Source organism: Ostrea edulis, chromosome 1, assembly GCF_947568905.1.
Source record: "Ostrea edulis chromosome 1, xbOstEdul1.1, whole genome shotgun sequence".
Taxonomy (NCBI): domain Eukaryota; kingdom Metazoa; phylum Mollusca; class Bivalvia; order Ostreida; family Ostreidae; genus Ostrea; species Ostrea edulis.
Window position 1 is genome coordinate 10,480,906 of NC_079164.1, and position 13,998 is coordinate 10,494,903.

Here is a 13,998-nt window from a genome sequence, read left to right on the forward strand (position 1 = left end):
TCCTGGACATACCAGAGGTGGTACATGTATCGGGTGTCTAGGAGAGGTAAACATCCCTTGTCGACTGGTCAAATCCGCAGTGAGCTTGATCTCTTGATCAGGTAAACAGAGCAACCCACAAAATGAAATCATCAACTAGAGATTGTTTTTATGAAAAACAAATGTCTCCCCAGTTCCCCAAATTGGAAGTACTTCAAATGAAACCTCCTCCCCTTAATGTATTGCATGGTATGGAGGAGAATGTATAAGCAGGAACATAGATATTATGAACTCTGATAAGAAACATACAAGTGTTCACAAACTATTTTACACACTCCAACCCTCAAATCCACTATAACTTAAAGGACAGCAATTGGATCTTCCTTTCCCTGCAATATAAACATCTGCAAATGGCATTGAAGTATTGTACAAAATTTCAAGTCTATTGGATAAGTCATATAGGAGAAGCGTTCACAGCTATTTTAACATCCTCCACCCCTCTTAGACCCACTATAACTTTTAGGAAAATAATCGGATCCTCCTGTCCCGACAGTATGCACATCTATAAATGCCAATGAAGCATTGTGCAAAGTTTCAAGTCTATCCCATAAGCCATATAGGAGGAGAGGCGTTCACAAGATTTTGTGACAGATAGACAGAAAGTACAAAAACAAGATATCTCCCCCTGAAAGAGGGGATACATAACTAATGTTCATATGTTGTCTAGGGATTTTGTTTCGAGATATGCCCAACTCTCTAGTTTGTATTGCTTGTAGGGGTTATGAGATTGGTCACTGTTCGTTATCTTCACCTTTTATGTAGGGTTCTATGCTAATTTTCTTCAAAACTTAAATTAGACATAAAATGAGTCATTTCCCCCACTGCCCATAGCGAAATTACGATACGTTGATGGTAGAATAAAATGAAAGTGTTAATTAAAAAAAATAATTATACATTCTTTTAATGATTGATTTTCGCGTGGGTCACTAGGAGAAATTAACAATGATACGGAGAAATCTGACGTGATCATAGGACAACATTGTTTAGATACGGCTCTTCTCTAAAGCGGCACATGGTGGTCCTCCGCAACACTTGCTGAGGTAGTGCCATAAAACCTTTGCGACAAAAAAGAGTAAGTTGAACTGGCATATGACAAGGGTTCATGGTTCCCAAAAATTTCTTAGATCTCCCTTCTTGCGCCGAGAATTTTAAATGAATGAATGCGTTAAACTACCACTTGAGATGCATACACAAGGTTGCTTGGCTTAAACAATGCTTGATAATCAGACCCGTAGAACAGGGGAATAGGAGGACCCCACTATTGTATGGGTTACTTTTCTGGTTTATCAAAATAATGGACTGGTTTGTTTCGTTTTTTGCTCATCAGAATGTTTCAGGGTTTTTTCCTGATCAAACAAAATGTATGCAAGATAACGATGTCATTTACTTTTATAACAGCATTGTTAAGCTATCGGTACGCATGCTATTGGTCACTAGCTTTTGGAAACATGCTATAAACTTGTCCAGTCTCTGTATATACAGCGCAATCTAATCTACAGCAACCGTGGTCAACGTTCAGATGAGGAAAAGCACTTTCCAATTGATTTTATCTTCCTATTGAAGTTAATGTCATCTTTGCATTGATGAACGACGCGATGTTTTTAAGAAGTCACCGACGGGTAAATAGATTTTCCCCTCTCAGTATTTGGGACCAAACAATGGTAATAGATATATAGCGATTCTATATGCAAACAAATCATTGTGCAAGTGTTGATTTTCGATAATCGATTCAAACGGGGAGTACCGCTAGCTGACAGTGGCGCGCGATATCACTGGTCATTTAAACTGAACAGATTGTAAAGAAAAGATTTACGATCTAAATAACCACCTTTCATTTACTATGTGTTATGACAATATTGACTTCCATTTAAAAGTTCATCGTTTGAATTTTGACTAGATTTCAAGGAATGCCGGTTGGGAAAGTCTTTGGAGACCAGAAATGGTATGTATAGATATTTAATTTTGTCTTTAAACCAAATTAGGTTTACATGTACCCGAGTTTTCCCGTGCATTTAAACTGGTGCAGTTGTATTCTATATAGAGTAATCCGAAAATTACATATTGTGTGTTTGAATGTAAAGCCTGGCTCGTATTAGAAATAACCGGTATACTCCTCGACTTTAGACACGCGATTAATTTTTACTCTACATTTTTGTCAGACACCATTTTGAAATGTATGAAAATGGAATTAAAAGATCAGAGAGGCTGCATACAAAACACACAGGCTGTGAGAGTCATCGACCACGTGTTGTCACTGTTGTGTTGTGGCAGGGGACACTCTTCTTTGACTAATATCAAAATTCTCGGAGACCGTTTACAGCAGCACGGGTATCTGCAGCGTGAAACATGGGAGAAAAAACACCCGATAACCAAGGACAAAATTCTGCTGTTGAATTGGATCAAAGAACACATTTCTCCGAAAACCTTCCAAGTAAAAGAAACGCTGCTCTGCTGTGTTCACGATTTGAAGCTATTGGAAGGTGAGAAAACACCCGGGTAGACCTGCTATCAAAACACATTTTCGTCAGATGATTGTAATATACACTCTTTCAGTTGATAACGATCATGAAATTGACTTCGAATATATCTACTATTATGGACATGACATTTAGTGAACACTGATTTTGTATATTTCTATGTAAGCTAAAATTATTCCGAGAATTTCTTTGATTAATATTGTAAATCTGTAGAAAATTACTGTTATAGCAAAACACTTATGTAAGGCGATGTCGATAACGTAGTGTTGCTCATCTTTTAAATGTACATGGTGTACTTTGCTCTGTCATGAGTTGACAAAAAATTTTGAAATACAAGTAGCACCTTGAATATATTGATTTTTAAAGAAACGCAAAAATTGAATATATTATCCAAGATAAAAAGGCATTTCCCAGTTGAGTTCAACCGGATAATATCAAATTCCATCTCATTTAACACACATCTCATATTTACTTTGTTGCAGATAAGGATCTGTTAGAAATTGAGAATTTTGAATTGAACCAAGCGATGAATATTTTATTCGACATTCAACATAGCAGCAGGGGAATCGAAGAGCGTAATTCTAGTCCACTACCCGCACACATCAAACGGACGCACAATTCACCACAGGTGTCTACAAAAACATCCAAAACACCCGGCAATCCCGGAACACATAAAGATAAAACGTCAACTATTGAAGTTAAAAGATATTCATCAGAGAAGGGGGATTTAACACCGCAACCTAGGTCCCCGGCCACAGGATCCCAATCTAACGATAAAAAAATTAATGGAAAAATATCGAAGAATGGCACATCTAACGAGACGGTACAACGTAAAAAACAGTTAGGCTCATCCTCGCCATGCTTGTCTAGGCCGGAGAGTACAAGTAGTACAGCAGTGTCTGAGAAGTCTTACTTACATTTACACCGCGAAAAGAAAGCCCATCAACAGCCGTCAGAAAGTGACCATACAAGTCCGAGTGTAGCGCATTCAAACACAACCTCCGATACACAGACAACCCATCAACAAACGGGGAAAAGAAGATTGACATCTAAGTTCAAATTAGAGCACATGGAAACTATTCTAAATCGCTTGATGCTTCGCCCATCTGAGGATAAACGTAAATTTAGTAATATCGTTGATGTATTAAGTCACGATATGCGAAAGAAAGGCATGAAAAATGTTCTCATTCAATATCTGCATGAAAATCAACCCAAATATTCCGTAAGTCACTTTTTTCTACTTTAATAAATTAATAGATCGTGGTAGACAGGTAGATAGGGCGCTCTTTTCGCAACCGTAAAGTCCCATTTTAATTATCGATCTCAGCGGCTGCGTCAAAGCAAAGACAATTAACATAGTGACTTCTTCTGCCCAGCACCCAGCAAGCGTCACAGAAATGAGTTGGCACATCAAAGAGCCTTCAATGCCACGTCATCGAATGCCATGCAATCTGATTACAACTAGATCTTCGATGTCTCGACATGGCCAATAGAGGAGCGGATCGAATATCTGGTTTTAATCAGATTGAATGCCATGCACAGATTTTTTTTTTTTAAATGTGGCACTTCACCTACACCTGGTGTTCAATGTAACAAAACGTTTGACTTCAGCTTTAGTCTTGCATGATATTTTGACAAACAAATTGCAATACTACCTTAACGATTCACTACAAGAGTGAAATCAGTACTTTTTATGACTGTCGTAAAAACTGTTATCTCTACTTATTTGTGAAAGAAAATCGTTCATATTTTTTAAAAGACTGCAAGTCATTTACCTAATCATTTATAGCTGTATGACCCGATGTTTATGTATTATTTTTGTTCATTTTTACTTTAAAGCAGATTAATTACTTAATGAAGTTATTAACTTAATTTTCCCTTAATTACATGTTTGAAAACATCTGCATGTAAAACAAAACAATGAGAATATTATTTAGAAAGTAAATATAGTGTGGTACATATATAAATCATCCCATAATAGACGACTATAAATAGACCCGCGCGCGTCAGGGAAATCCCAACATGATGTATTAAAGTTGATCGATCCTCATGTGATGTCATAGGTTTTTGCAAAAATCGTAATTAAACTTTGCGCATGATACAAATATATCTTTCTGAGGAATTTTATTCACTGGATATAATAAAAAATCTGGTAAACTATTATTTCTGAAAAAGTTTATATTTTCCATAGATAATCAATTATTTATGATTAAAAAAATGTTGTGAAGGGCAATAACTCCTATGCTGGAATTTCCTCTACTGGATGTCTATTATACTTTGGTTTCCCTAATATTCACAATTAATCTATACATATTTATGAATTAGTTGTTTTTAAAACCTGTTGATATATAAATTTTGTCATTTCAACAAGTTTTTATCTATTTTTATTCTGTTTAACAAAAATGAGTGATTTTCTAATGTTGATTTATGCTTCTGTTTTTGTATGTCTGACATCTTTAAAAAGGTGGCAACATTTTTATTTTATTTGGTTATTAATTAAATTAAACTATATTGAATGGAAATTGATAAAGTTTTTCCACTTTTAACCATTAATATTGATAAGTCACATGAGGATGGAGCTACCTTAACTCATACGCAATTGTCTAGTTTTAAGGCTGAAAGAACGCAAAACAATGAATTACTAAGAGGTATTTGATATTTTTATTTCTATTAAACTTATGGCACGGTACTGTTGTAACAAAATACACAGCTTTACACAGATAAGACCACCGATGATCTGAAAATTTGAACTGGTCACGTGACTGTCACTTGAAATGGCAGAGTGACGCGGTTATTTGTAAACATCGATTTAAAATCAAATAAGTTTGGTCACAACAGGTGAAATAATGTATGATATGTCATACAGCCTAACAACTACATACGTGCGATGCTTTAATAGCGTTTTTACGAGATGGAAAAAAGTATAATTGTAATTCGGACCATACAGCTTTAATATTGTAACGAAATAAACAGATATATTTTGGCGTGCGGGAGCATAATAATTGATATTACATTAGCTGAAGTACTTTATCAGCGTAATTTGTTCCCGTTCAGCATAAAATTTAGCCAATATCTAAATATATGTAACTTGTAAATGTTACAGTTTCTCTCGAAAGAAGGAAAAACAAATGTTGTAAATTAAAAATTGTTCAAATCATCACCCGGGGGTAAGGTGATGCCACAATAGCGGATCAGTTTTACATGTGGATATAAAGGAAAAAATCTTCCTCTCATGTACAACATTCCTTGATACATTCATAAGCAAGCATCCTTATATAGTGCAGATTCAAGTTTTGAACAAATCATAACAGCGGTAGGTAGGTGGGGCCACAGAATGGGATCAAAATTTAAATTTCAGTACATGGGAATATTTAAGGAAAGTCTTTAAATATTTTCTTCTCATGAATAGCAGAACCATGATAGGGACATTCGTATGCCAGCATTCTTATGTGGTTCAGATTTAAATTTATTAAAATCATGTCCTGGGAGTAGGTTTAGGCCGCAAAGTTTTATATAAGATTGTATGGGGAGAATTTGATTTCTTTCAAATATGGACCATCGGGTTCCATTGGCAAAAAATTGTGTTTAAATTTTATATGAATGTAGAAGAATATATAAGGCCGCATCCTTATGTTGAGTAGAAGTCATAACCCCGTTTGATTAAAGGGAAAGGCAACCCTAACCACATTGTTGCTTTTATGAATAAAGTATTACTTACTGATATCGTAAATGAGTCTTTAACAACAAAAATCCTTGCTTAACGATTAAATCAATATTAATCTTGAAATCATATTTTGAATTATTCGCCGCTGAGGGAGTGACCATTGAAGTGTAATTTATGACATCACACCGTCGGTTCCGGTTTATTTCATTAGCAGCACTGTAAACATGACAGGTCACGAACAGTTAAGTTTGGAGCCGTATTGATTTGAGCCCATTCTTTCGCAAGAATAAATTAAGAAAAGAAGACGTTCAGTCGAGTCGCAGTATAGGTAGACGGTACGTTTCTTCGTACAAATGTCTCGAACCTCAACTTGTCATTACGCAAATGATGGATCCACAGTTGACATACTAGTAGTCTTTTCTTTTCAGATGATTTGGTTGGGTCAGGAATTTCGAGAGAAACCCCCTCCCCCAACTTTTTTCACATCTCCCCTTTGTATTTATCTAATTAACTGCTTGACAGGAAGGCATCAACCTCTTTATTCGTAAAATCTACCACATGCACATATTTCTCATCAAAACCGGAACAGACAGTGTGACGTCAAAATTATTAATTTTTGTGGTCTTGAATACAAAAGAGTTCCATATCATGGTAGCCTCTATAGATGGCCGGAGTTTCAATTTTAAACGTTTTCAAACTAGTACTGACACCTATCTAGGCCGAATATCAACAGAATATAGTATGACAATTTTTTATCCAATAATTAATCCTATCATTTATCATGTAAAACGTTTTTGGGTTGCCTTTCCCTTTAAGGTGGGGTCAAAATTTTTCGTGAGAATACAGAGGATAGAATATGCTGAAGAAGACAAAGTTAGTGTGTGGCCCAATGATCTCGTGTTGTTTTTCGTCCTGTATGAGAATTTGACACGTCACCAGTTGTGGGTGTAGTGTCATAGACTTTGACGTATGCATGTCGCTGAAGGTCGTGGCAATGAGGGCTCTCTATCATTCCAAAGCGTGCTGTGACACCGAATTTTCAAATTGAAGGTTATATAGACCAGGGACCCGTATCTTTCATTACGAATCCCAGACGCTTGGCGAAGGAACAATCACTTTCTATGATAAACGTCTCAAGTTTGTCGCGGCGTTGGGATACAAAAATTGAACCAGCGTCCCCGGTTGCGAAGCGAGTGATCAGCCACCAGAATACCATAAAGGGGTGTTTTGTTTGACGTCACCAGCTGTAGGTAAAGTACCAAATATTAAGACGTAAGCCTATGGTTAGCATTTACGGCCGTAACAGCAAGGGTTTCTTAAAAGTGCTTTTAACGCTTTTCGCGACCTCCGTTTTAAAGGTAATATCTGAAGGGTGTTGCTAAAACGAGGAACGGAAAACGGAACAGAATTTAAAAATTGAAAGATTAATGTAGCTAAGGGGACACCAAAAATCGGAAGAAAATGGTTTATTATGATTAAAATCTAAATTGTGGGAATTTGTTTTCAAGCGGTAAAACAATTTTATCATAAAATGCAGTATCATAAATTGATTTTAGCGATATCGAATGTCTGTATTATAGAATTTACAAAGCGTTTTACAAGAATTTGGAAATATCGGCATTGACAGATGTATTGACTAGCAGCGACACCTATAGGTAGGGAGAACACACGTACTTTATACCCCCCCCCCCCCTAGCAAAACGTCATAATAACGCACATTTACTTGTAAATCTACACATAATACTGTGTATGTGTGTACTTACAACAGAGAATGTAAATAAATATGTATATAACAACGACAATTCATGATCTTATCAAGTCATCTAATTAAACATCTGTGTTTGATATATTATTTTTAAAGTAACAGAAACTTCGTGACTGCAACACTCTAATCCTAAATAGGGAGGACTTATATTGTATCTTAACATTTAGATTAATAATGAAATGACCTTTAATTCCATTGAAGCATAAATTGTCCGTTAGTCTATTTCATATCTGTCAATTTCTCATACTATGAGTTGTAAACTTCACCCTAGTTTTCATTGGTTCTGTTTCAATCTTTCTTTCCCGCTGTATCTCTTAGAGTTCAACACTAATCCGCAGGATGTCAGTAAATGTACAATCTAATTAAAATCAGACCTTCTTAATTAGATTGTGTAACGGTTAGAGAAGGTCTGATTTTAATTAGATTGGCCCCTTCCAGTAAGTGAAATCAAGTACTGTATTTCACGATTTATGTCTTTGCCAAAAAAAAAAAAAAAAAAAAAAAGGCTCTCAAAAATGAAATAATTCTGCATGCACTCTATGTAGAGTTTTATTTACTACTTGTCTGCAACAGTTATTGTCAAGTTACAAGGGTTTTTGGAGATTGTAGTGTTTGCTTTAACGGCTTCAAATAAACAAGGCAACAACTTTGGTACCAATAGAAAGGTCTTGTCACAGGGATCACATAAACGAGATTTGGATAAAACTCCATGTTCACACCTCATGGTATCAAATGAAAGGTCTTGTCTATTGACTATATACAAAATACTGATGCCCTACCTTAAATAGTTCAGGAGCTATTACCCAAATTAACTTTTCTTAAAATAGACCCACCTACAAGCTCAAATCCTTTGGAACTTAAAGAAAGTTGAGTGATTGGGTTCTCATTTTCTTTTCGGTGAGAACAGCCAAAAGGAAAACGAGAGCCCTATCACTCAACTGAGTAAGTTTAAAGGGGCATGGACACGATTTGAGCTGAAAATTTTCTATTATTTTTTTTTTCTTTTCCATTTTTATTGTTTACAATGCTTTACTAAAGTATTTCTAATCGTTAACCAAAACTTGAATATCAATTGTTGAGTTACAAGTGAGATACATATGAAGCAGAATTTATTCAAAAACTTCTACGTGAGAAGAAAAAATCTCTCGCTGTGACCTTCAGTTCGACTTTTAGATATATCGATGACGTTTTGTCTATTAACAATGATAGCTTTCATTCATATGTCGATTTGATATATCCCTGTGAGCTCGAAATAAAGGACACCACAGAGTCGTCCACTTCTGCTTCATACTTAGATATTTTATTGAAAGTAGACATTAACGGCAAACTGACAACTCAACTGTATGACAAACGGGATGATTTCAGCTTCTCCATCGTCAACTTCCCATATTTGTGTAGCAATATTCCATTATCACCTGCATATGGTGTTTATATCTCTCAATTGATTCGATATGCAAGAGCTTGTTCTGCGTATAGTCAGTTTTTAAATCGAGGTAAGCTACTGACAAACAAGTTGATGGTACAGGGATTTCAACAGTCTCGATTGAAGTCAGCATTTCGCAAATTCTATGGTCGTTATAACGATCTAGTTCGTCAATACAACCTATCATTGGATCAAATGCTGTCTGGCGTGTTTCATACCGATTGTTAGGCCGTTCTTGGCACACTGATTTTGACTACGGATAAATCCGTTTACCTGATTAGGATATAGGGCTCACGGTGGATGTGACTGGTAGACAGGGGAAGCTTACTCCTCCTAGGCACCTGATCCCACCTCTGGTGTGTCCAGGGGTCCGTGTTTGCCTAACTATCTATTTTGTATTGTTTGTAGGAGTTATGAGATTGATCATTGTTCGTTATCTTCACCTTTCATATAGATTGCTAACTAGAATATATGTCTAAAACAAAATAAGATTTGCCAAACATTAGAAACTGTTGATTTGTGTTCAGTATTAACTTGGAATTTGACAAATCTGCTTTAAACGAAACTATGTATGAGCCTTGTTTACATAACAAAGAATTGTGAGTTCTGTATCTCCCATGTACCTCGAAAACTGACATTCAAATTTTTGCTGACCATAAGAAATACCTTGTTGAAGCAATCTAAACATTAAAAAGGGAAAAATAAAATTTTCATCTCATACCTGCCCTTTTAAGGTTAAATATTAAAACAAAAGTATGTCACACTTAAAGCTCAAATGATCAAGGTATCAAATGAAAAAACAATCTTCTCACAAGGCATCTATCAATCTAATTGAAATTTGATGTCAAAATCTGATGGTATATGATTACTCAACTTCGATGCAATGTATGCACGCGGATGAAACATCTAGGCCCTAATTTTAATTAAATTGGGAATCCCTGTATACCAAATATGAAAGCCATTTGATTATTTCAGGAGATGTTTTTTTAACTGAGGTCAAACTCCAAACCGCCGCGGTGATCTAAAGGTAGGGAGTTTGGCCTGCATGCGGAAGGTCGGGGTTCGAATCCCGGCCGCGACAGACCTAAATCGTTAAAACAGGAAGTGACAGTTCCATCGTCAAACGCTAGGCATCAGGTGTGAATGTGTTCTCGGATATGACTTAAAAACGGATTCCCGTGTCACAGTAGGTGTGGTACGCTAAAGAACCTTCACTGCTCAATGGCCATAAACGCCGAGCATAGGCCTAAATTTTAAGCCCTTCACCGGTCTCGGTGACGTCTTCATATGAGTGAAAAATTCTCGAGAGGGACGTTAAACAAAATACAATCAATCAATCAAACCTTCAAGGGCACAGGGTAAATTAAGCAACAACTTTGTTACCTGAAATGTCTTGTCATATGGAATGCACATTTGAAATACGAAAGCTCTATCACTCATAATAGTTATGATTCGAACACAGAGGATATAACCATCCCCTCTCCCCTCCTCCCTTGATTTTTGATGTGAAGACATAAATTATTTGTTGAAAATTTTCCTTCTGAAGTACAGTTCTACAATTGCTTAAAATGGTCTATTTCAGCTAAAGCATATCGGGTTCAGCGACGGTGGGGAGTGGAGCCTGTTTCTGCGAACTGAATGTCCAGACGCCTTGCTGGCTTACGCAGTCGCACAGCAGTACCAAGTGCTTTTGCATGTTATTTCCTTTGGAGTAGACAGCACAGAAGAGATAAAGTTTTATCCATCTCCTCATGTCCAGAATGACGAAGAGAGGCATGTATACGTTGCCTATCTTGCTGACGACAGTTTTCTACCTCTGCTTCCCATGAATGCATCAGGTGAGCATATTTTATGCGACATCCCAACTTAAAACATTGTCAAATAATTGATAGCGTGTGGCTTTAATAATGCCAGGTGGGTTTTGTTCCAATGCTTGCCTATGCATGACACAAATATTGCAGCAGGTGTGGCACGATATAGATTCCTCCCTGCTTAAAGGCCGTAATCGCCGATCATAGGTTTAAATTTTGCAGCCCTTTATCGACAATGGGTAAAACATTCTCGAGTGGGTCGTTAAACTAAACCACCAACCAACCTAAGAAGGGCAGTAGTAGAGCACTGGTGACCGGAAAGTCGTGAGTACGAGTTCGACTCTTGCCTGGACGCGTCAAAACTAAGGCAGAAAGCTTCTGTGGAAGTGGGAGTCGCGGGGGTATATTAACACGGAGGTCCCATATCATGACGCGGCAGGCGTTGACACGTTAAAGAACCCTCACTGGCTTCAGAAAACCCTGTCATATCGCCAGCGTTTTTCATCTGCATTATACATGTACCTTTGGACTTGTAGACATTGATTTATCTCCAGAATGCCATAAAAATGTCTCCAGATCGCCTTATAATGATCTTATTTGCAAGTACAACCTGTCATTAGGTGGAATGCTGTCTGATGTGTTTCGTATCGATTGTTAAGCCGTTGTCTGATCATAACCTATTTCGTAACGGATTACTCTGATTACTTGGTCAAGACAGAGGGTTCACGGTGGGTGTGAACGGTCAAACGGAGATGCGTAGACAGCTGATCCCACCTCTGGTGTATCCAGGGGTCCCATTATGCCCTATTCTCGATTTCGTATTCTTAATAGGTTTTTCACGATTGATCACTGTTCGTTATCTTCACATTTTCATCATGGAAAAGGTGATAAAATCTATAGACATACAGTCATTTTTACATGTGTTCCGGTGAAGAACAAGAATATTGCAAGAGTATGGCATAAGCAATACATGTCCCCCTACCGGTGCCCCCATTAATTATCGGATGTAATATTCGAAATAATGTACATTTGATGTTGTTTGATTTAGAACTGTGACCTGAAACATTGGTACTAAGTCACCATGTTAACCGGTACCGAATTAATTGATGTTTCCTTGTTCATACAGTTGGCACATGTACTTTTTATCAGGGATGAAATAGTCTTAAAACTATAATTTTAATACTTAAACATGTAGCATATATTCTAAATGCCACACAGTAAATTTTGGCCTGATAACTGTAATCATGAAAAACAAAAAGGCAAGAAAATTCGGCACTCCGTCATCGTGCGACGTATATCGTTTGCATAGTTTCGATGCAGTGACCGTCGTAAAGCAATACAAGCTGTAATTTCTGAGGAAACGAGGGGGTTATTTATATTCGGTCTTTCCTATCCCCCTCGTTTCTGTCCAAGCCTTCATAAAGTATGTGGGAAATCAGTCGCGCTTCGGTTTGAATTTATTTCAGCTTACATTTGATATGAATCGTTCGAAAACTTACATTTGAAATCACGACGATTGTCGTTGCTTAAGTGTGGAATTGAATGGTTTCAATTGTATTCCCTTGCGGCAAAATCATTCATGAATTAATTTATGTAAGTTTTCGAACGATTCACATCAAATACAAGCTGAAATAAATTCAAACCGAAGCGCGACTGATTTCCCACATACTTTATGAAGGCTTGGACAGAAACGAGGGGGATAGGAAAGACCGAATATAAATAACCCCCTCGTTTCCACAGAAACTATACAAGCTGTAACTGATGGTATTTTTTCAACTATCCAATTATGCACTAAAAACACTTTTTATCTTCACTCATTTTATTCTCATATTGAACATAACATCTCCAATTTATGTTGATCATGAAGTGCTATATAATTCGAATGTCACACATGTATTTTAATTTGGATCAACTGTTTTATATTTCACGCATAGTTGTACCCATTTTCAATTTATGCATGACATTAAGGGTTGTAGCACTGAAGGATCTTTATCGTGCCAACGCTTGCCGTGACCTTAAAATTTTCAATGTCTCACCCGAACAACTTGCGACTTTAGCTGTTGAGCGTTTGGCGAGGGAACAGTCACTACCTATGTTCAAACTAGGTTTGAAGCAATCGGAAGGAAACATGTCAGACAGCATTTGAACCAATGACAGATTGTATTGGCAAACAAAATCGTTATAACGACCATAAAATTTGCGAATTGCGGACTTTAAACAAAACTGTTGAAACCCGTTTGTCAGTAGCCTGCCTCAATTTAAAAACTTATCATATGCTGAACAAGCTCTTGTGTATCGAATCAGTTGAGAGATATAAACACCATATGGCAGTGATAATAGAATATTGCTACATAAATATGGGAAGTTAACGATTGAGAAGCTTTGTCATAAAGTGAAATGTAAAAGCCCTATTCCCCTCGGGAAAGATTTAAAGATATAGTATTTTCACGTGTGGAGTATTCTTCTAATGAAGTTGTTAAATTATTTACATAAACCTTTTCAGATTTCCCGTCCCACGTAGCCAGTTCGTCGGAGTTCAGAAAATGCTTAAACAAGATAGAGGACTTGGAGAAAGAGAACAGATTGCTGAGGACGAAGTTGCACGCCGTGGAGGTCGCGGAAGATGATGACGACCTTCCGGAAGATCAAAAGGTGGCGCTCAGCAATCATGTGTCTCTTAGACTTCGGCGAAATAGTAACAACATGGAGATTGACACACTTCGTCAGCAGTTGCATCTGATAAAGATCAAAGCTGAACATAAACGAATATAATAGCTTTTTACTAATGAAACAATAAATTCATTGTTGTGGTTTCGAAA

General features: G+C 36.9%; 1 protein-coding gene across 1 annotated transcript; it reads left to right on the top strand.

Annotated features, from left to right (window-relative positions):
• The first annotated feature begins 1,770 nt into the window (after window positions 1–1,770).
• LOC125664133 (uncharacterized) lies at window positions 1,771–13,998 on the top strand. The gene is made up of 5 exons (XM_048896693.2): window positions 1,771–1,981; window positions 2,199–2,519; window positions 2,999–3,738; window positions 10,951–11,206; window positions 13,683–13,998. The coding sequence occupies exons 2-5, from the start codon at window positions 2,216–2,218 to the stop codon at window positions 13,949–13,951; spliced, it is 1,569 nt and encodes a 522-aa protein (XP_048752650.2). The 5' UTR covers window positions 1,771–1,981; window positions 2,199–2,215; the 3' UTR covers window positions 13,952–13,998.